Source organism: Hakea prostrata, chromosome 3 (assembly GCF_041222555.1).
Source record: "Hakea prostrata isolate BN-2017 chromosome 3, UWA_Hpros_2, whole genome shotgun sequence".
In the NCBI taxonomy this organism is placed as follows: domain Eukaryota; kingdom Viridiplantae; phylum Streptophyta; class Magnoliopsida; order Proteales; family Proteaceae; genus Hakea; species Hakea prostrata.
In genome coordinates this window covers 6567974-6592256 of record NC_142602.1, presented here as the reverse complement: position 1 = coordinate 6592256, position 24283 = coordinate 6567974, and the positions used below count along the sequence as shown (strand labels likewise).

The 24283-nt window shown below is 39.2% G+C and overlaps 1 protein-coding gene and 1 pseudogene across 2 annotated transcripts; one reads left to right on the top strand and one right to left on the bottom strand.

Annotated features, from left to right (window-relative positions):
• Positions 1-1443: 1443 nt before the first annotated feature.
• ELF5 (proline-rich family protein) lies at positions 1444-16301 on the bottom strand. The gene is made up of 9 exons (XM_089148546.1): positions 16120-16301; positions 15312-15405; positions 6019-6104; positions 4315-4364; positions 4137-4206; positions 3972-4053; positions 3229-3620; positions 2624-3154; positions 1444-2412 (listed from the first exon to the last, which is right to left on the bottom strand). Exons 1-9 carry the CDS (start codon positions 16198-16200, stop codon positions 2191-2193), a joined length of 1608 nt encoding a protein of 535 aa, XP_089004672.1. The 5' UTR covers positions 16201-16301; the 3' UTR covers positions 1444-2190.
• Positions 16302-19230: 2929 nt separating this feature from the next.
• LOC149020413 (protein NUCLEAR FUSION DEFECTIVE 4-like) lies at positions 19231-23066 on the top strand (annotated as a pseudogene). Its single transcript, XR_016172189.1, has 2 exons — positions 19231-20228; positions 21654-23066. The product of XR_016172189.1 is annotated as a protein NUCLEAR FUSION DEFECTIVE 4-like (transcript).
• Positions 23067-24283: the final 1217 nt, after the last annotated feature.

The window sequence follows — 24283 nt, the reverse complement described above, 5'->3', positions numbered from 1 at the left end:
CAATAAACAAAGGTGGTATACCCTATCAAGATCTATCTAGAGATAACGTGCAAGCCCCCTTAGCAAGAAAATCCGCATAGCCATTGCTAATTCTAGGAATATAACTAAAAGAAACTCTAGGGAAGAAAGAATAACGCTTCAAAATATCTACTACTAAACTGAGATACATCCAATCTAACGATGATTGGAGACCCATAAGAACTCGAACAACAGGTAGACAATCCGAATGAAGATGTAAATTCACCGCTCCTAAAGAAAAGCCCAGAATAATGTCATCTTTAATTGCTTCAAGTTCAACTAAGGTTGGGGAAGCACTATGACCATATCTGCTTTGAGCCGCTACAAATCCACCATTATAATCCCACATGATGCACCTTCGACCTCTTTTGTGTGAAGTACTATCCCATTATCCATCAACAAAAATTTGAAAAAGATCAAGTTCTCCAGAAATGATGTGACTGGGCCTTTGATAAAAATCCCTATGAGCCCTTTGAGATTTCATCATATGAGATTGCATATCTGCACATAGATAAGAAAAAGTAGTCATTGTATGAATTATGGAGGCCTCAATCCCTCTAAAGAGTGCAGCATTCCTAGTATTCCATATACACCAAGTTAAGGCACTCCACATCTGATTCACTAGGGTTAAGTTATCACAACTATGGAACTTTATTTTGATAAAATCCATCCAGTCAAATAAATTTGACCTTAGAAAATCAAATGTATTAATACGGAGATGAAATAGTCTCCAACACTCTTTTGCATAATGACAAAAAAATAAAGTATGACATACATTATCCGAACCATGACCACAAATTAGACAAAGAGGGGTGAGAGAAACATTCCTCGAGAAAAGGGAGCTCCCAATTGCAATAGCCTCATATGAAGATCCCCACAAAAATTATTTAATCTTTGAGAGAGTAAGAATTTGTCAAATAATTTTTAATATATTGAAGAGGAGGAAAAAGCAACATTCCCTCCGCTTTGAACACGACACAATGCTTTTTTTTTTTTTTTTGATAATGAATGCTGCTTCGTTTGAAAACATGAATAAACAAACCGAACGCGTTTCAATCGCCCTAATTTTTTTTTTTTTTTTGGTAAACGTTATCCATCGATGTTGAGAGAGTCTTGAGACCATTCAATTCTCATTTTCCAACGTTACGGGAAAAGGGCAAGTTGGTCAAAAAAAAACCAAAAAAAAAATATTGTGGCGTGGAAGAAAACATACCCCACCATGATACCATCTAAGGGTCGTTCAATTGGTGATGAATAACACTTCTCAACGAACACAGGTCACGGAATAACACTCCCTATGATACATATAATAGTCCAACCCCTAATATAATTGTTTTTTTTTGTTTTTTTTTTTGGGTTATCACCCCTAATATAATTGATACGAGGCTCATATGACCAAAAGAGAGAATACATAAAAACAGATGGGTATCATTTCATTCCTCAAGATTTAAGAAGACCCTTGCCTGTCCGAGCCTCTTGGGCAAACACAACGAGAGAAGGTAACTGCCAGAACACAAAACTTCCACAAATTCTAGTTTTCTCGACTGCCTCCAACTACAATCATTCAACAAGATTTCGTTCTAAGAGAGATAATCAAGCCTTTTCCAGACTATGCATTCCCTAGAATTAGAGTATATGGATACAAGGATCAAATGGACGGATCAATGCACCTCCAACATATCAATTTTGCAGAAAGCCTAAACACTAAAAGTTGACAACTAGTACATAGCAAAATTTGAATGAATCCATATTCCGCTACTACTTTTCTGATAACATGATCATTTAAAGCATTTTATTGCAAACCATTGAACGACCATGAAATTTCGGCCTCCGGAAGCCTCAATTGGTACAGTAGTTGACTAAAGTGTCCAGGTAGACCATCTAAGCTTTCATTGTATGATCCAGTTTCTAAGTTAATCCAGATAAAAAATAGCCCATCAACAGAGACCAAAGCCCCAGAAGAATCCAACACTCCAAATGCATTGCTTGTAAAGAACTGGTGTAAGAACAACGCGCATGAAGGATCCAGGGCTGGAACATTCATCAGGGGTTCACCACTATGCTGCACAGTAACTCCATCTTTGTCGTGAACCCAAAGCTGTTGCAAAAGCCTTAAATGTTTCTCTTTCAACATGTTGACAGCTGAAATCCCCTGCACCAGCTCGCATACGCTCATCCGTCAAGAGCACCAAGGGCTTTCATGTCCTCCAAAAAGGCCATGTATGAGTCATCAACGCTCTGTGTCTTTGGTGCTGCTGAAGCACTCACAGATTCCGACTTCCCAGGAAATACGGTAGCTGCTGGCCGGTTAGCTGTAGCCCCTGTTGACAACGGTGCCTTTGGTTTCACTTTAGGAGCAACAGTCTCCCTTCTTACTCGTACAGATGCTGGAACCTGAATCCAGACCAATATCATGCATCAATAAATCCCAAAAAAAATTCTAACAACTGGCTAAAAGTACAAAATGGTAAAAAAATTTCTTGCTTATTCGATAGAGGGGGGAAATGCAATGTCCAATCTAAAGAGGGATTATGCATTTAGGTAGCTTTTGCTGCCCGTCTGATTAAAAAAAAAACATTGAAAGAGGGATTTCAATGAGACTCACCATAGCTGTAAGTTCAGGGGTATGCTGAGCCAGTGGTTTCTTCACTACAGTTGATGCCGCTGACTTGACATATGATGGTTTTGGTGGTACAGGTCTAACTGTAGCAGTATCATCATCCTGAAAAGTAGGAACAGGACCAGGTGGGACTGGCGGTCTCATCATTGGGGGTGGTCCAGGTGGGGGACCAAAAGGTGGCCTTGCAATTGGTGGACCAACCATTCCAGGGGGTGCAGCTCGGTTTGGAACTACAGGGCCAGATAATGGTGGCCGCATATCTGGTGGAGGGGGTGGAGGTGGGAAGCGCGAAATACCAGGAGGTAATACATCAGGCTGTAATGAAGGGATTAATGCAGGCCTTGGCATACCAGATTGTGGCCTAGGAGGAGGTGGTGGTGGGAGAATCAACTTAGAGGCATCCTTACTCCCTGTAAAATTACTTGCATCAGACTCAGAGTGGCCACCTTCAGGTTGATGGCTAACAAACTTCTGTGGCAATCCAGGAGGCGGAGGTGGGGGTGGCATCGCTGGCATCTGTAACAGAGACAGACCATGTCATGATTTTTCAAGCATAGAGTGTGCATTGACCTAACAGAAAATAAGCTCACCCGGTTAGACTCCTTAGTCTCTGTATCATCTGATGCTGCAGTTTGAACTTTTTCCCTGTCACTTGAACTTGTGCCTGGAGGAGGAGGCTGAGTGGGCCGTTGAGGTGGTGGAGGCAGTGGAGGGTGACTGGAATTTTGTTCATTGGGTAAAGATCCTGAAGGTGGAGGCAATTTTGCAGCATCGGAAGCAGGCTTCGGAGGCTGGGGAGGTGGAGGAGGAACAGGCAAAGATGAAGGTACTGCACCGTCTCCAACACCCAGTTCACCAGCATCTGGCAGTGGAGGTGGTAGTGGTGGAGGAGGAGGTACAGGTAATGCTACATCTTCCGACTCTGACTTTGACGATGATGCTGCACCACTCGATGAAGCTGCTGACAATGGAATTCTAGGTCCTGCAATGCAAAAACCAAAATACAAACCTGTAAATAATAAGAACATGATGAAGTATCATCAATAGGTCAAGATTTATCCTCAAAAATATATCCCTTTTCTTATGCTTCCAAGAGTAAAAGCATAAGATTGTATATCTCCAATATCACTTACGAGATCTCGACATATCTCACAATTTTCCTGTAATTGTATGCTTCTCACCCATAACCAGCTTCGCTTTCAACCCAAAATTAGGGGCATTAACTCAGCCAAATCTTGCCTCCAACTCAGTTGTTTGGCTGATTGAGCTGGGCCCCAAAATGAAGTTCCAAACTATGGTATCATAGACATGAAAACGTACAACTTAAACTGACCTATTGATGACTTATACATGGGAGCCTTTCCTGGGGGTGGTGCTCCAGTAGGATTTAAGGTGGGATGATAATAAACAGAGTCCTGCAACCAGGAGAAGTAAATATGAGCATCAATAAGAAGAAACATGGATACAATCATCTACTAGGACAAGTATTGGAAGATACTTCTGGTTGTGGATGTTTTGCTCTCTCCTCTTCCTCTGCAGTTGTTCGTCTGCGAGGAGGACCTAAGTGGCTGCAAGAGATGATAATGCCACAAGTTAAAAAATACTGCATCAATAAATAGTTAAAATAGCATATGTTGCATAGAAATATACCAGAAACCATAGGAAAGCTTCTTCACCTGAACATCACAGGAGTCTCACCCTTCTCCCGCACTTTCTCTTCATACTCCTGTCAAGTGAAAAAAATTACAGCAGCCGTCACAATATGTTACAAGCAGGCTATATAAATGCTGGAAATACTGATCAGAAGGTTTGCCACCAGGTAAAGATGGAAAGAGGGAGGAGATATGCACACATATCTCTTAACACAATTTGCCACAATTTTCAATATGATCCCCAAAAGTAAAAAGAACGGAGATAAAGCAAGGGAAAGAAAGAAGAGTGCAACAAACAGCTGGTCAACTTTACTTCATCTTCTGTTTTATTTCTCTTCTCTTTAACTAACCAAACCTGGTTGGCGAACCAGGACCTCAGGCCAACCCCATAAACTTAACACTTGATAGATAAATTTGATATTCAGATATCTTATATCCAACTTTTTTCTACAAGAAATTTTTAAGTGATCTTCACTTTTCGAGCCCACCTAATGCCTCACCAGTCACCACTGGAAGTCAAGTTCAAACATTGTCTGTCGGTATAAGCAATGTAGTACCCATCTAACTGTGGGTTCTGATCTGCGAAAAAGAGACATATATCACATTCAATACTGCGAACAGGTTTTACAAGCAGGTGGAACTTGTTGCAGCTCTATTTGATGTACTTAATGAGCTAGCTAGACCAATCCATACGACCAGGGTTTAAGACAATACCAAACATCAGGTAGCATGTATATCATGAGGATTAGGACTCATACACCTGCAAGATCCTGAGAGATCACTAATGTGAATAATCAATATGCTGGGGCAAGCTAACTATATGATCTCTTACATTTATTTTTCTCCAGAACATGTATTAGTCTTTTCAGGCAATTATTAATGCAAACAATAAAATTATGTTGGAGCAAGCTAACCATAAGATTTCTTACATTTCTTTTTCTCTAGACTTCTACAATTACTTCCAAGCAACCAATTCACCATCCAATCACACAACCAATTCACCATCCAATCACACATCAGTATGAAATTTATCAAGCCATTTGCCACTACACCAGATTATATGGACTCCGTCAACCAACGATCCCAGGGTCTGTTTGAATGGTGGCATCCTAGCCAAACAGGAAGTATATCAGAATGGTTTTTATGGACCATGAAAGCAGTACAGTTCTGGTCTTATGTAGGTGAGTAGCTACCAGTGATATGGTCACCACTGGATTGAAAGGTAATAATTGAATTTTAGAAGATCCCTTCATCCATGGATAGTCTGATCCAATCCTTGGAGAGATGCAGCTTTTGGTTATCAAATGGATCCTTTCAAGTCTCAACGGCACATGGAGACACTCACATCTCAGAAAACGATTCAGGTACCTTAGTTCAGTTTCTAAGACAATTCTCATTGGGTTTCTGATCCAACCCTTGGCAAGTGCTTCTGACAAGGTGCTTGCAACATAAACATTGGAAGACGTTAGTTCTTGGAGTAATGCCAAATTTCCTCTAAATAAAATAAAAAGGGGGTCATTAACCAGCTCTGGTCCCTCCAATGTGGGGTCTTGGGAGGTGTGTGCAAGTCAGTCCAAACCTTTGAAGATTTGCACAAAGTGGCCTCCCTAAGACTTAACTCAGGGCATTTTGAATTGGCATCATGAACCTTTTACCATTCCATCAGCAAGTCCCCCCAACGTCTCATACCAAATGAAAATGCTTACCCATGTATAAAGTTTTATATACCTTCCTCTTCTTCAAAACAAGGTTCAGTGTGTCCTCAAGTTGTCTTTTCTTGTGCTTCCTTGCCTTGTCCAGAGCACCATCTGCTTCTGCACCACTCAACAATATGTATTAGTGGCATTAGGAATGAAGAGTTTCCAAGCCAAACTATCAAACTGAATATATGGAAACAGATGACATTATATCAGACCAACAACAGAATGCAAGATTATTCCAAGCTAAAGAAAACGATAAAAGGGCACAACATATACTTGCATATTTCAAGTTTGTGCTGTAACTCCAGAGTTGTGGGATTACATGTACAAGTGTCTCCATCAAGTAGTCCTAGTATTAACTTCACCGAACATTCATTTGCATGATTATCTTGGGTATCGAGATATATACGAGGTTAAATAATGTGATCTATAACTACTAAATACCAAATCAAGGTGTCTCAAAAACATCACAAATCATAAATATTCATCCAGTGACCAGTTAAATTAAGCTGACGCTTTCATATTTAAAGCCCTTGAATTTTGAATTTGCCTGAGTCCATATACAATTGGAATTTGAAAGAAGAGAAAGGGGCAGGATTTTCTCATACTATGAGGCTGTCTCCAACCTTCCCATCAAGAGCCAATGGGGACCAGAATCTGCAACACCGCTCAATTCTACAACCTTATATGGCCATGAAATCACTAAACAACCTTAATTCCAGAATCATCACTGCAAGGTTTTACCAAAACAAAAAAGGGTGTACATTCTTTTCTCCTGGGGGATCTTGGTAACGAATTTCTTTATTCATCCAAAAAAGGGTAAATCTGCTGCAGAAGGCTTCTGTACAAGCAGTGTCACCCCCCCCCGCCCCCCCCGGGGGGTATTTTTCTACACAGCCTTACCCCCCAACTGTTATTGCTGGGAGGCTGTTTTAATACCCTGACGGCTTGACCTTAGGCCACAAATGTGGTCCACCAACCATAGCACCAAAGCCCACCCCTTAAGGGTTTACCAAATCAACTCCAAATAAACAAGTGGCACTTAAATCAGAAGTTCAAAAGCTGCAGGTCGGCAATAAGGCGCTCACCCTCAGAGGAAGATATGTCCCTCAAGAACCCAATCGAGTTTAAAGTTTGGGGCTTGACCACAATTAACGGTCTTTGAACCAAGGTAATACTGTAATAGTAAAGTCAATCATCAGCCAAGAATTAGGCGCTTAAAATCCTTGGTTGCAACATACATATTAAACCTGGGAGTGATTTCATTATTTGCAAAAGAGGAGAGCTTGAACAGGTGAATTCTAGAGTTCTGATCTATCTGCATCAGACCAGTTTACTATGGGATTACTATTCAAAGGAGATCTACCTCACAAAGGAGCTGCCTTAAGAAGACTAAATTTGGTAAGGAGATCTGCCTCATCTACCCTCTCTTCTTTGTCCCAAATTGCGAATCCTGAACCCTAAATCAGAGATTCCGATTTCCTGCCTTTTTTAACCATTACAATTCCTTCAATTTTTTGAGGACAACTTCTTCATTACAGCCCCTAGACTCAATTCCAATTCCATTAACACCCCAATGACCTTCAAGTCCTACTTATTAACTGTGCTAACTTTTCTGATTCAACCATCAGATTTCTTCCATATTCGGAGGATATCACCCCGAAAGCAACCCCCTCTCAACCCAAGTTACAGTTTAAAGCCCTAATGGATCTTAACAGTTTCTCCTAGGAAGACCCAATTTTCAATTTTTCATTCAAGCCATCAGTTATCTCAGAATTTTGGATTGCATAAGTCATAACTCTTTCCTCCCTATGAGAGATCGACACAAACCCCAGCCCCAAATGCCTTCGCATTTCACCAAACCATAACCATAACCCCTAGATCTCAAGTTGGTTCTTTTTGAAGATCTTGTCATCTTAACAACAGAACTTTAATCTTATAGAGAGGCTATGTCAGCTTGTGGATTAGTTGTTACTTGTGACTGATTTACATTATGGTTAATGGTATTATCAACACAGTGGAATAACTATAAAACATTCAACCAAATCTTACCAGAACACTGATTTTGAACTACATAATTGCAGTTAATGGGCAAAAGTTGCCAATCTGGGAAGGAATAACAAAGAATGAAGAACAAGTGATGGAGGCATTTTGATGAGGGCATCAGTGAGCAGTTCCGAGTTTACCGGCCAGCGCCGACGTAGAGATCATCCCACGACAGCATCTATGTGGATTGATGATGAGTTCGGAGGTTATCAAATTGCTAGGATCCTATGGTTCGATGAGAAACCCTACTCATAGGCAGTTTGTCATGTTATTTTCCTTAGTCTTAGTGGGTTGGGCAGTAGTTTACTATTGAAATATTTTAATTTCATGTTTGAGTCTTTATGGGATGGGCCTAGAGTCTATTTTGGCCCAATTTTGAATTATTTTGAGTTTGGGTTATATATACAACTTAATAATGTAGATACCGAATTTGATTGATCAAAACAGCACCCAAATAGGACCTTTTCACAGGGAGTCAATTGCAAATTTGATGGACTCAAGGTGAAACAAAGTTTAGATGGGAAAGAGGGCTGAAACTAGAATGGTATTATAACGGGCTGAATAGATCTTCAAATAGGGGCAGAACTATAATGGAAAAAGTGACAATAACAATGTAACATTTAACACCCGGGCTTCACACCGCAAGGTGGATCAATTGGATCAAACACAAGGGTTCTCCAAAGAGGAGGATTGCTAGCAAGCAATTTGATTTCAATTCATAAGTTGTGTCTTCACTTCTTACATAAGTCTCTTTATATAGCATTCTAAAGAGACATAAACACTAATTATAACATCCAACCACTAGCTAACACCACCTATCTATAAATAACTCAACTACTACCTACCTCTTTGACAAAGGAAAACTCATTTGACAATGAGTTCTTTTATTTTCAAACCACAGTCCCTTTTATTGACTTTTTAAAATCTAGACTTGGGCTTAGGTCTAGACTATAAAGTTCAACATATGTGGGTAACTTTAACCCACTAAAACAATCTTAGCCCATGAAAGCCATGGGCTGATTCAGGTGATAGCTTTAACCCTTTGATGAGCCTAACCCAAAGGGCCTTTTCTTTCTTAGATATGTCTTTAATTCTGCATCACTTAAGTTAGGGTTATTTTGGGAATTAAACATGTAGGGTTGTGAGGGATCAACTTTTTATAACCTTGAATGGAATTCGTTTTTGGCAATCAATGAATGAAAGAATTTGGAAAAAAGAACTCACGTTGCTCTCTCTCTCTCTCTCCCCCTTGGCGGAACCAGCACTTCCCCTTCTCTCCAGGTAATCTCTCTCTCCTCCTTTCACCCTTGTTTCCCACTAGAAAGATTTCCCCTTGCTCTCCTCTACAAAGATCTACTCCTTTTTTTCCTCAAAAAAGACCTAGTTTCTTTCCTGAAAATCTTCTTCTTCTTCCCCAAACCCCACGATTCTGTTTTCTTTTTTGCATTTCTTTTTTTCTTCCCTCTTTCCCTTATACGGTAGTCTAGTTGTCTTTTGTTAGTCTCCCTTCCCTTCTCTTTGTTTCTTTTATTTTCTCTCCCTCTCTCTTATCACCTACTCTCTTTCCTAGGATACGCCTTTACTTCAAAATATTGTTTTTTCTCCTTTCCTAGAATTCACCACTATTTCAAAATATTTTTTCTTTATCTTATTTCTGTTCCTAAATACTTTCTAACCCCTGTTTTGCAGCCAGGATCAGCAGGTAACATTATCTCTCCCAAAATATTTCTCATTTATTCTTTTGGCAGTAATTTTGTTTAAAACAAAAACTTCCCAAAACTCCCTTTACATTGTCAATTGTTGAATTCCTTGTTAGAAATCTGATATTGATTAGGACAACTCTATTTTCTTTAAGTTTCTTAATTCCCTTGCATTCAATTTAGTGTTATGGTGCCAAGATCCCCATCCCCTTGTTTCCCTATTGATTCTTGTTTAGTTGTGCTTACCAGTAAGACTTATTGTGTTTATTTCTCTACTTTAGCTGTCTTACATGCATGATTACTCAGATTTCAAATGCTGCAAATTCCTTTCTTTACTATCTATCAAGAATAGGTGTTTAATTCTAAGAGTCTAGTAGCCCACTTTGTAGGTCCCCTAGTTTCTAGGGTTTTTCCTACATCAATTCTAGTATCAGAGAATGGTTTAGAGTGTCAGTACTGCTGGACTTTTAGGTTTCAAGTTGTTAGAATTGCTGGTTTTAGTTTAGGTGTCTTTAGGTCAGACTGTGTATGGTAGTAACCCGAAGTGGAAACGAATATTCCAATATGACTGGTTCATCAAGTGCCCCATTGACCCCTGACCAATTGACTCAACTGCTCCAACAAAATGGAGAGATCTTAAAGGCCATTCAAACAACTCAAGAGGAGTTAGATAACCAAAGGGCAGCACAGGCAACCCAAACCACCACCATTCAGGCCATAGAATGAGATGTTCGAACCCTTGCAACACAACTTACAGCCATAGAGGGACACCAAGAGTAGCATGGACATAATACTCAAGCCAATGGACCTAGGAATGAAAACTACCAAGTGGACCTCCAAAACTTTGACCACCGCTTCGAGGATCTTAATAGAACTGGGGATAATTTCCAAGGTAATGGAAGAGGTAGAGGTCGTGGAGCATGTGGACATCTTGGTCCTATGCATCATGCAACCTATGAGCATGACAATGCTCTTGACAGCCATAATAGAGGGTTCGATATTAGGAGGATAGTCAATGTAGATGCCCCATCTTATGATGGCCAAATAGATGTGAAAGTCTTACTAGATTGATTAGACAAATGGACAGGTACTTTGATTTTTATAATATGTCGGAAGAGGTTAACTTTAGATTTGCTAAAATTAAGCTTACCGGGGCTGCCCAAGAATTTTGGAAAGAATTAGAGTACCAAGAGAACAATCTAGGACTTGAGCCAATGACCACTTGGGTTGAGATGCAAGAAAGGCTTAAAAGGGAGTTCTTACCTATCACCTATAGGCTGAACTTGTTGAATGAAATGAACACCCTAAAGCAAGGGAAATTAATTGTGACTGACTACATGGCCAAATTCAATGAACTTAAGATTAGAAGCCGTACTCGTGAGGATGTTCAGCAGACACTTTCTAGACTTATTACTGGACTTAACTCAGATATCCAGTCACGACTTGCACCCCACTTAGTGCGAGATGTCCCTCAAGCCTTTAGGATTGCTCTAGAACTTAAGACGTCCATGAAGACTTTTCCTCAAAAGAATAGCTTTCAGCCCGGAGAATCTAGCTTCCGAAGGTCTACCCCTAACACTACTAATTTCCAAAGACCCCCTGTTAATCCACAACACCCAATTGATAACAAGGGTAAAGCCATTTTGGGAACTCCCCCCATGAAAGTTGGCCAGCTCCAGTGTTTCAAATGCCAAGGATTTGGACATGTTGCTAGGGAATGCCCCAACAGAAACCTTTATGTTGGAGGGCAAAACCATGTGGATTTAGATCAGGATGACAATCAAGAGCTTGAGTATGAAGACCATAGACCAGATGAGGACATATCTGATGAGGATCTTGATATGGTATATGGGTCTAAGCTTGGAGTTGTACGTTGTATGGTATCACAACCCAAAGATATTGATGATTGGCAACAGACTAATATTTTTATTACCTACACTTGCCATCAAGGTAAGAACTGCCGAGTTGCCATAGATAGTGGTAGCTGCATGAATATAGTTGCTCAAAGTGTTGTATCCATAATGGGGCTCAAACCAGAGGCTCACCCCAAACCATACAAGGTTGCTTGGGTCGATCAGTCTACTATCCCTGTACCCTTAGGTGTTTAGTTCCCCTACATTTTGTTGGTTATGAGGATAGAGTGTGGTGTGATGTCCTAGAGATGGATGTTGCTCACATCATTCTAGGGAGACCATAGTTATATGATAGGGATGTCACTACCTATGGATAATCTAACATCTGTATCTTTGAATATAAAGGGAAAAATATCCGATTGACCCCTACCGCCCCAAAAGAGCTTAAGGTTGTGGAGCATAAAGGCATTACCATCAAACAAACTTGCTCTAAAACACTTGGCATACTAAATCAGCAAGAGTTTGAAGTTGAGTGTAATGAGTCAAGAGTTCTTTATGCTCTAGTTGCCTCGCAAAGTAATTCAGATACACATCACACATCAGACAAATTTGTTAATAGAAGTCTAGGGAACTTGTTGCGTTGTCTTATAGGAAGTACCTTACCAGTTGGGACCGGGTCCTTACCAAAGCCAAGTTTGCCTATAATAGCTCTAAGAACCAAAACATTGGTCTGTCACCTTTTGAGGTTTGTCTAGGATACCAGCCCAAGGCTCCTATAGACCTTATTCCAGCTGTGTCCAGCTCTAGGACTTCCCCATCAGCCGAGTCATTTGCGCAGCACATATCTGATTTACATGCAAGTATAAGACAACGAATAGCACTGAGTAATGATCAATATAAGTCCAAAGCTGATGTGCATCGACAACTGCAAGAGTTTCAAGAAGGAGATATGGTGATGGTTAGGATCAGACCGCAGCGTTTCACTAAAGGTAAAGCGAGCAAGCTACATGCTCGTAGTGTAGGACCATTCGAGATTTTGAAGAAAATAGGAGCTAATGCCTATGTTCTTAATCTGCCAACTAACATGGGGATCAGCAATATTTTCAATGTGGAGGACCTTGTCCCTTTCCATGGCACTCCTACTACTGCATCTTTTTATCCAGATGACCTTGACACCCTTCCCTTTGTTTTTTATGAACCCCTTCACTCCCTACTACTTCAGTACCACCTATGCCTAAATTTCACAACAGAGTTGAGACAGTTGAAGAGATCCTTGATGAGAGAGTTACAACTACAAAAGAGGGAGGTTACAGAGAATTCCAAGTTAAGTGGCGGAGACATCCTAAGATCGACAACACTTGGATCACGATGGCGGAGCTACACACTACATGACTAAACATGCTAGAATACTACCAGAGCCTTTATTCACCGGAGGTGAATTCTTCAAAGTCAGGGAGAGTTAATGAGGACATCAATGAGCAGTTCCGAGTTTACCGGCGACGCCGACGTAGAGATCATCCCACGACAGCATCTATGTGGATCAATGATGAGTTTGGAGGTTATCAGATTGCTAAGATCCTATGGTTCGATGAAAAACACTACTCATAGGCAGTTTGTCATGTTATTTTCCTTATTCTTAGTAGGTTGAGTAGTAGTTTACTATTGAAATATTTTAATTTCATGTTTGAGTCTTTATGGGCTGGGCCTAGAGTCGATTTTGGCCCAATTTTGAATTATTTTGAATTTGGGATATATATACAACTTAAGTTGGGGTTGTTTTGGGAATTAAACATGTAGGGTTGTGAGGGATCAACTTTTTTATTTAAACTTTGTATTGAATTCGTTTTTGGCAATCAATGAATGAAAGAATTTGAAAAAAAGAGCTCACGTTGCTCTCTCTTCCCCCTCTCTCCAGGTAATCTCTCTCCTCCTTTCACCCTTGTTCCCCACTAGAAAAATTCCCCTTGCTCTCCTTTACAAAGATCTACTCTCTTTTTTCCTCAAAAAAAGACCTAGTTTCTTTCCTGGAAATCTTCTTCTTCTTCCCCAAACCCCACGGTTCTTTTTTTTTTTTTGCATTTATTTTTTTCCTTCCCTTTTTCCCTTATACGGCAGTCTAGTTGTCTTTTGTTAGTCTCCCTTCCCTTCTCTTTGTTTCTTTTCTTTCTCTCCCTCTCTCTTATCACCTACTCTATTTCCTAAGATACGCCTTTACTTCAAAAAAAATAAAAATCTCTCCTTTCCTATGATTCAACACTACTTCAAAATATTTTTTCTTTCTCTTATTTCTGTTCCTAAATGCTTTCTAACTCCTGTTTTGCAGCCAAGATCAGCAGGTAACATTATCTCTCCCAAAATATTTCTCATTTATTCTTTGGCAGTAATTTTGTTTAAAACAAAAAACTTCCCAAGACTCCCTTTACATTGTTAATTGTTGAATTCCTTGTTAGAAATCTGATATTAATTAGGACAACTCTATTTTCTTTAAGTTTTTAATTCCCTTGCATTCAATTTAGTGTTATGGTGCCAAGATCCCCATCCCCTTGTTTCCCTATTGATTCTTGTTTAGTTGTGCTTGCCAATAAAACTTATTGTGTTTATTTCTCTACTTTAGTTGTCTTACATGCATGATTAATCAGATTTCAAGTGCTGCAAATTCCTTTCTCGACTATTTGTCAAGAATAAGTGTTTAATTCTAAGAGTCTAGTAGCCCACTTTGTAGGTCCCCTAGTTTCTAGGTTTTCTCCTACATCACATTTACAATTTTTTCAATATATTAACCCAACAGAAACTAAGAATTGAAAAAAGAAAGCATATGCAGGATTTAATTATCTGACCTGTCATCCGAGGAAGTTAGGAAAGAGGAAAAGGGTATGACTAAATAAATCACTACTAGTAAGTTTTAACAGAACTAATTAACAAATAAAATGAATCCCAGTTTCCTATTTTCACCCTATATTTTAGCCCACTGAAGTGGTTCATCACAAAGTAAACACATGGTATCGAAGTTCCAAAATACCAACCCTATGCTTGATTCCAAAATAGACCCCCCCCCAGGTGATTTATCTGCATCAGACCAGTTTTTGAGATATTTCTGACCTGTGCTTGCTAAGTTCTTCCCCCTAAATTTTTTATATTTGACCGTCATTAAGATGAATTATTCGACCATATGAATTTCTAATTCGTTTCATTGGTTTCACCTGAATTCTGGATAACTTTTTGTAGCCCATGATTCTGGTATTAGCTGGTTTTTAGAATTCTTACTTGAGGTGGTCTAGAACCAAATTAACCATGCTACACTACAGTACGGAACTAATCATGAACAGGACCACTCCAGCTCCAAGTCAAAGCAAATAATTATTACAAAAAGGTGAACCTGTTGTCGAAGGCTTCCACAAGAGCATAAAAAGAAATATCCAGTGTTTACTAAGGATAAAGCTGAAACCTTTCCATTTCTCTTATGATTACTATAGAATTCTATTTTGACCCCAACAAACATTAAATAGAAACTTTTCAAAATGTTGTCCCAAAAAGGCCCAAGAATTACAGAGGACGGTAACAACAGCTTCTCTTGTTTATCTAATAATGGTAATTAAAGCCCAATACATAAAAATGTTCTAACATACTTCAGATAACTTTGTTTTTGGATCATAGTATAGGAAGTAAAATTGCACTTATGGAGAACCGAATGAAAAAAGAAAATAATGAGAATAATAACATACTCATTAATTCCAACTTCTCAATTTGTTCCTTAATAGTTTCAGGATCCTTCTTCAGAATGCCAACTTCCCTCACTTTCTTTCTTTCTTTTTTGTTCTGTTTGACAGAGGAAACATCATAGTGAGGAACGTTAGAGTTTGAACAGAGATTCAACCAGTCAAGTATACCATAAAGGATACAAGATTTTACCATAAGAAACCAACATACAATAAAATGTAGGTTTAATATATATATCAATCTATTCATATAGAATAACAGCTACTCCCCCACCCCTCGCTACGAACCTAGAGAGAAGTTAAATAAGCATAAGCATGATACAGTCTCGCACAATCATTTCAAACTTAGGGTTTTAGTGCTTTCCTATCAGTCAGAACGAAGTAGCTTGAAAAACAAAGAATCTGACTTACAATGTGTTCTAGTCCATCTAGACCACGCTTCATATATTAATAAAACAATCAACCAACTGTCCTTTCTTGTTGAAATTTGTAATACAAAAATTGAGTAAAGCATTCTGATTCAGATTTCCACCGTCTCTCCTGACGCTACGACGAATATAAAAAAAAAATCGCATTAACGATTAGAAAACATGTTTCGAAAACTCAAGCTCCAAGTAAGAAAAATAATACTAGTTTCACCTCATCCGCTTTTGAATGACAAAACTTAAATCTTGACATGGGTGTTAGGGTTTTCAAGTACACACATAAGAATACAACTGACGAGTGCTGAGAGTGCAAGAACAAAGGATTAACATGAAGACGAGAGAAGAAATAGTAACCCTAGAAACGAAATTGGTGTTTTTTTTTTTTTTACCCTTTTCAGCTCCTTCTTGCGTAGCTCCTTCCGGTAGGCATCTGTAGGGTTCATCACCTTCCCTCCTTTCGTCGTCTTCATCTTCGCTCCAACGCTCTCTGCTTCTACGTAGATACCTCGCGATGAACTTTTCTGTGATGAAAAACGAGACGAACTTACTCGCTCTCTCTCTTTCCGGTGGATGAATTTATTATTTATCCAACAGCGCCCACAAGGGCAAAACCGTCCATGCAATGTCTTGTATGAAAAATTAATGTATGATTCCCGATCTCACTGAACATCTTCCTCGTCAGCATGAAGTCAAGTTTGCATTGAGGGCTCCACTCCGCCATGTGACTGTGTGACCTCCTATTCGACGGCTGAGATTGGGATTTTTATTTGTTGCACGGGCTGCGGCCTGCAACCAAAGGTTATGATCTCGCCACACGTACAAAAAAAATATCCAACGGCCATAAATAAAAATGTAAATCAAAATCATCTATATTACCTTTTAAAATTACATATTTTTAATCTATAATAATAAATCACCAGATTGAGTTCTACCCTCCCTTGAGGAAAACCCTAGATGTTCGGGGATGCGAAGTTGGTGGTTCTTTAGTTAAGATTACTCATCCTTTAGCTTCTAGTGCTGCCATTAGTTTAACCATAAGAGAATGAAGGAAGTTGATGTCTTTCTCTCCTTATTTTTCCTTCTTAATTTTGCCGCAAGATGGTGATAAGCTTCCTTTCGTTTATCGGACGTCCTGGATTTCAAGGGGCCCTTAGGCACGGGAGGAAAGGAGCAACAGGTTAGCATGATGACTTCTGGGCCCGGTGCCCTGGGACATCTTGGGTTGTTGGGCCAATGTTTTCCGCGGTGTTGTGTTGCCTGGTTGCTGCGTTGGTTGGGGTTCGGTTGGGTCTCCTTCCCTTTTCTTCCGTCGTTTTTATGGGGGCGGTTGGGCCCCCCGCGCGTCATGGAGCTTCAAATTAAGAAGTGTTCCCAATTTACTTCATTCACAATCAGTAGATCCTCGTATTTATTCAATGTCAAGTAAACAACAAAGAAAAAGCAAGTGGCTATTAAGGATTCTTGTTGGGGTAACCTTTGGAATCGATTGTGAAGCTATGGCTGCATCGATCATCATATTTTTAAGACAATCTCTATGAATAGGAGTCAATCGGAAGCTCCAGTGGAGTATCTTGTGCATCTGTAGAATCTCGGGAGGGTAGAGTAGAACCCAATCTAGGGATCTATTGTGTAATTTGAAATATATAATTATAGAATAAATAAAATATAAATGTTGATTTGCATTTAAGTCCCATCTTTTGATTTATGGTTGTTGGATCTATTTTTGTAAACTTGGTAAGATCATGACCATTGGTTGCAAGCTGCACCTGCTTAAACAAATCAAAATCCCAAGATCACAAAATTTTGTTATCACCTATGCAGATATCGTCTACGTAGGGACCTTATTACGACACCGGTCATGCAAAACAATGAATGCTTGGATGGATGGGCAACATAGTATTATCCTAATTAAATTAAAAGTATTCTAAGGTTACAAAAATTAGTCCATGATTAAACTAAAATTTACAAAAAGGCCACTAAAGAACCCTAACCTTGTCCTTAGTTTCATAACTTTCATTGTCTCTGGTGAGCACCCATGGTTGCTTCTCTACCCTTGGATTAAAGTCAAATCTTATCATTTATGTTTCTTCATAGGGTTCGATTAATGAATCCACAATAATGGTCAGAGAAAGTCTCAGCTATATGCTTATCCAAGAGTCTTATCGGTTATTCTCTTCTTCTACTCTTTAAGAGCAGTCTCTTTCTTGCTCTCTCCTTCTTTCGTTTTTGGTTTATTTTTTCTGTCAGTTCCGATGCTTCAATTATTTTTTACACCGATGTTATTGCACCTTATGTTTTATTGATTTTTTTTATTTTGTATAATAGAATTGGGGGAATTTTTTTTTACCCTTTTTTTGATGTTATTGCTTCTTCGTGTTCATGTTTTGGTGGATTTGAGTTGTTTCTTTTGTAAGTGGAGGCTAATCATCCCAATCAAAGTAATACAATGATTGATTTAACCACTAGCTTTTGAAGAAACTCTAGTTTGTGGATAATAACTCTGAATTGGGGGTTCTACAATTATTATCTTTTATCTTGTAGTTAAAATGGACATTGTACATCAAACTTTATCAAATTTAACATTATTAGAAGTGAGGGGATAGTAGTGATTTCATAAAGAGAGACATCAACAATTATCCCTTGATAAAAAACAAAGATTCATCGTAAGGGAGATTCGTATCATGAGTTGGATAGAAGACACCACATCTAAGGTGTGAGCCTTGTGAGTTAAAAGGTAGGATGCCTAATTAATGTATGATAATGCCTACTTAATGTGTGATAATGACCTGTTATGTCCTCAACCTTTTTAAGGATAGTGCATTAAAAAAAAAATGAAAATAAAATAAAAGTCCCCACCTACCCGAATCCGGATCCTCACCCCATCGAGGTAGCACAGAATGCTCCCCAACTGGTTCCCGACCAAACAAAACAGTGGGGCTCACGGATGATATTTTTTTATCTTTTTTAAAAGTATTTTTCACCGTGAGCCTCACTGTTTTGTGTGGTTGGAAACCCATCGGAGGAGCTGATCCGGACTCCACTTACCCATGGTAACCTATTAATTATGGGAGTATTTTGATCATTGGAGAGGAAGGACACGGTTTAGATTTATCAGAGGACAAATTTTAGAGCCTAAGTCAATTAATACCGGTGATCCTTCTATGTTTCCTCGCAATTCTGGTTTTATTCTTTTAACTATCAATTTTGTTGTAATCTGTAATTTTTTTATTTTCTTTTTTCTTCACGCCAAGAGTAATCTGTAAATCTGGTTGGCTTGGAGTTTCGTCCTTACCATGCTTTTAAAAAGGAAAGGAATTATTGGGGAGAGAAAACAAAAGGGTTTTCTTTGGGAGAGCGACTTGCTTACTTCAGTACTTTTCAATTTTGACCGAGATTTTGATCTCAACCGATTTTATATTTAAAAAAAAAAAACAAATGGTAAAGATCGAAATCGAGTAACGACAGTGCGCACATTAATTACACACCACCCAATAATTTCGTTTAAGAGGGGATGCTGGCGCGCAAGTATTGATTCTCTGTCTCTGTCAGAGTCAATTCTCTATCATTCAAGACCAAGAGGACAAAATGATAACCTGTAATTCTGCGTTGTTCTCGACAATCTTTCAATTAAAAGCTATGAGTTCAGCTAAAATTTTCCTATTCGCTTACCCAAGTGAACGTGGACCACAACCCAGATCAAGAGCAGAACCAGAGGATCATCCCACATTCGCCTCACAGCAAATCATTTTGGGAGCTGAGGATCTGATACAAATTAGGAAAGAAACACGCACATTTATCAACAAAGGATCCAGCAAAGATTGAGACAGCAGCAACGATTGAGACAGTAGCCAAATTTATTTTCTCTTGGGCATTCTGGTGAATAGTCTGCGCGCATAATTACAGCGGTGGCAAATCAATAATCTAGTTAAATGGTTTAACGAAAAGATCATAGGGTCACTGCCTCATCGGCACCGGGAAGCGGAAGAGTAGAAAGCCAGAGGTTAAGCTTGAGAAGGTAAAAATGAGCACCGGGAACAAATGGGTAGCAACCGTCGCAAGCATATGGATCCAGTGCACTAGTGGCTCCTCGTACGCCTTCGGCATTTATTCACCCGTTCTAAAATCCAGTCAGAATTACGACCAATCCACCCTTGATTCCATTGCGGTCTTCAAAGATGTCGGAGCTAACGCTGGTCTTCTCTCCGGATTACTTTACGCCGCCGTCGCAGTCCCTTCTTCATCATCGTCGGCATCTTCTTCTTCCTCCTGGATTGGTGGACCATGGATTGTTCTCGCCACTGGAGCAATCCAGTGCTTCGCGGGTTACTTCCTTATGTGGCTTTCGATCATCGGAGTCATCCCTCACCCACCTGTCCTGCTTATGTGCCTTTTCATGTTTCTTGCAGCTCATGCTCAGACATTCTTCAATACTGCCGATGTCGTCACAGCTGTTCAAAACTTCCCTGATTATAGTGGCACCGCCGTCGGCATCATGAAGGTTTGTCTCTTCATTTTTTTCTATTTAGTTTTCCAGGTGGAAGATCTAATTGGTTTAATAGACATTCTGTAATTCAGACTCATGAAGCATATCAATGCACGAATTCATGTTGATATCGACGCACGAATTCATGTTGAGATTCTTTAGAAATTTGATGGGTTCAATCTTAACTTTGAAGATATTCAACCCCTCCCCTTTCTCCCCAAAAAAAAAAAAAAACAAAAAGAAAAAAGAAAAAGGAACCTCTTCTGTTGTTTGCATTTTTTAGGTAAAAACGTGGTACTATATTTGTTGATACCATTGAACAAGAATTTTAAATCTCGTCCATGAGGTTTGAGCTCTCGCTTAGAACCGTACATTATAGACCTCACAATATCTGTCATTGTGCATCTTTTTCTTGCCCAACTTATTGTGTTCCAGACTAGTAACTGCTGAAAACGGGAAATAAGTAATTTTTACTCGTGTCTTTTACTAGAATTGTTTCTCTAGCTGGACACGTCTATGGATTATACTACCTACACTAGGATTGATAATTAGTATCTGTGTGTGTCTTGAAGGGCACTTCTCACCTTACAAAGACCATACTTGAGGCTCAGTTCTTTTAGTGATATTGCAATGGCTTTAACTAGAGGCTCCTAAGCAATGTTCAAAACTTTGTGGTGGAAGTCTGGTAATTTTGCTTCATACCCATGATTCAAACAAAGTGGATTTTGATGCTTGACAACCATGTTTCTTTATTACTGTTTCTTCATTAGGCTTTTTGCACATCCGGTGGTCCTTGGATGTTTGGTTCACTCCGGAGCAGGTTAAGTAGCAGTGTAATCCCTGTTCCGTTCACTTTCTCATGAAAAGATCACCCTTGTAGCATACCAGGCTGCTTTCTTGTGTTTGTGTGCGTCAAAAATTATGTTTGTATTTCCGTCGGTGTTGATGTTTGCTGTGTAGTCCTTTAATGGCCTTGAAGTTTAACACCTGATGAACATAAAATCATTCGGATGCAGTATTCACCATGTTCGGATTATCACATCATAGGTATAACGAAGGCTGCTTTTTAGGTCCTTCAAAAGCCCCAGTTTATTTAGTTACATATCATCATCAATGTCTGGTACTTGTGTTAATGTCCATAATAGATGAGGTCATATCTGTCATGATATGGCTTTACCTAGAGATTTATCAGATTTTAACTAGTTTATTTTTTAAGGTTTTGAGTTTTTATGAAATGCATTTTGCGAACTCTGTTAATATACAATCTCAGGATATGTGATGTATTTTGGTATACTTATGAAACTACTACTTGATCTATATGTTAGTTTAACAGGTCTCTGTTCTGAAATTTACTTTCATGCTTCTATTTGATTACTGAGACCTTGTGTGGGTCTTGAAGTGCCAATTCTTTTGACGGTGCTAATCAGCTCTCTTTATTAGGGCTTTCTTGGTCTAAGTGGAGCAATTCTAATTCAAGTTTATGACACAATATTTGAGGGCAATCCAAGTTCTTTTGTTCTCATGCTTGCACTGCTTCCAACCATTGTCCCCTTTATACTCATGTGTTTTGTGAGAATCTACCATACCTACATGGGAGATGACATGAAGCACTTGAACAATCTCTCAGTTGTTGCTCTTGTTACTGCTGCTTACCTTATGGTCATAATTATTCTGGAAAATGTTGTAAGTCTCAAGTTGTGGGCACGCATACTTACATTTGTTGTCCTCCTCCTTTTGCTTGCCTCCCCTCTTAGCATTGCAATCCGAGCCCAGTTGAGAGACGAACCAAAGGTTAGTGGAGACTTCATCACTTGAGAGGACCCCAATTCTGGATGAGCCAAATCCATCAAAAGACAAGAAGACATATGTGGTACACGATCCTGTTGGTTATCATGAGGTTCCGAGTGGTGTGGATCATGAACTGATTACCAATGATGAGAGGATATTTCTTCAGGAAGAAAATGTGAATCTTGTGCAAGCCATGCGAACAGGGAACTTCTGGTTGCTGTTTATTGCTATGGCATGTGGTATGGGCTCAGGACTGGCCACTGTAAATAACATCAGCCAGATAGGAGGATCTCTCGGTTATGGCAGTGTGGAGACGAGTACTTTGGTTTCTCTGTGGAGCATCTGGAATTTTCTTGGCCGTTTTGGAGCTGGGTACATATCTGATTATTTCCTGCATCTGAGAGGTTGGGCTAGGCCAGTATTCATGATCATTACCCTAGCTTCCATGAGCATTGGCCATGTAGTGATTGCCTCTGGGCTGCCTGGGGCTCTATATGCTGGCTCAGTATTGGTGGGTGTCTGTTATGGTTCACAGTGGTCATTGATGCCCACCATCACCTCAGAGATATTTGGTGTTCGGCATATGGGCACCATATTCAACACCATTTCCATTGCAAGTCCAGTTGGATCTTATATTCTATCTGTGAAGGTAGTTGGGTATATTTATGACAAGGAAGCAGCATCGACTGATGAGAGCACATGCAGTGGTACACACTGCTTTATGTTATCGTTTTTCATTATGGCATTTGTTACCCTTTTGGGTTCTCTTGTTGCCTTTGGACTGTTCTTGAAGACTAGAAGTTTTTATAAACTGGTTATATGCAGAAGATTAGAACATCTTGCAAGCCGTGAAGAGGGAATTTGATAGCTGGTTGGAATAATAACCACAACAGTGTTCCTCTTTTATTCTAATTATCTACGATTGAATGTTGCATATTGTGGAGTTAGGTATCCCGTTTGCTTGTATACAGGAGTATAAAATATATTGTACTATTGGTTTTTCTTGTATACAGGAGTATAAAATATATTGCAATATTGGTCTTTCATCCATTGTGAGAGATTTTTTATTTATTTATTTAAATCATTTGATAGACATGAGGTGAGCCTCTCTCTTGCTCTCTTTTTTCCTCTTTTTTTTTTTTTTTGGGGGGGGGGGGGGAGGTGAGCCTATTTCCAGCAATTAAAGTTATTGAAGTTGTCCTTCTCAGTGTGTGGCTATTATGAGATTGTTGGAATTATTGGTTCTGAAGTACTTAATGGGATAGAATGGTTGAAATTTTCATTCAAGTAATTGTAGTTATAGCAATACATTCAGTGTATTAAGATGCTATTGTTATATATTCCGGATAGCTTCCCTGTTAATGTGATTGGTTATATGAGTCTTCCCCATCTCTGAGTCCACAAGATTTACTTCTTACACATCTTTTGTGTATGTTTTTCCTTAAGAACATGTCTATATTTCGTAATAATAAGTAATTTTATGGTTCTAAATCCTGTCGGTTAATTCATCTTACCATTCTATTTTTGGTTATTTATTTGAAATGCATTTTAAAAGGTTTGTCTAACATTTCATTGTGCAAAGCATGCTACTCTTGTGATCATCTTTGTCTCATCTCACCATTCTATGGTCATCTTTGTTCCTGTTTCTTCCCATAATCTGTTTAACATGTTTGACAATGTCATCAGACAATAGACCAGAAGTAACTTTTGTGTCAATCCATCTGCCTTGCTCTTTTATCTTTCATGGTTATTATTATTATTATTATTATTTTTGAGGGGGAGTGGGGAAGGGAGGAGCATAAGAAAGCTTTGATGATTAATTTGAGAATTGTCAGATAACAGAGGCATTACACTCGCACCTGCCATGACAGTGGATGGAGACATGGCCAATGGGCTAGCTTATCTAGAATTCCACCAGGTTTGTGGGGGATTAATTTTTCTGCCCATTTTGGAACAAGATACATTGGTTGATAGTGCTTTCAACTGGCTATTAAATTTCTAGGAACCTGGCAATTTCAAGTTTCATGGTATCTTTCTGTTGTTTTCACTGGATTTGAAATGTTTTTGCATTCTAATTCATTCTTCTTGTCTATCAGGGAATTAACAGAGCATCATTCTTCACCCTCCTTCCACCCCTCACCCCTTATTGATTCATTTATCTAATAAAATAGAAATTAAATATATCCCCCATTCTAACACACTGCAGCAAAGAATAGCCAATATAACGTACCCACACCCAAAATTCCCTTATTACATGTGCTCTTGTTGGGAACACAGTCTGT

Bases quoted from the DNA above. Each gene is read 5' to 3' on its own strand.
- ELF5 (XM_089148546.1), bottom strand. From the start codon at position 16,200: ATGAAGACGACGAAAGGAGGGAAGGTGATGAACCCTACAGATGCCTAC. The intron at 4,054-4,136 runs GTATCTTCCAAT...TCCTGGTTGCAG, and splicing joins CAAAACATCCACAACCAGAA to GACTCTGTTTATTATCATCC. The intron at 3,621-3,971 runs GTCAGTTTAAGT...TTTGCATTGCAG, and splicing joins CATGTATAAGTCATCAATAG to GACCTAGAATTCCATTGTCA.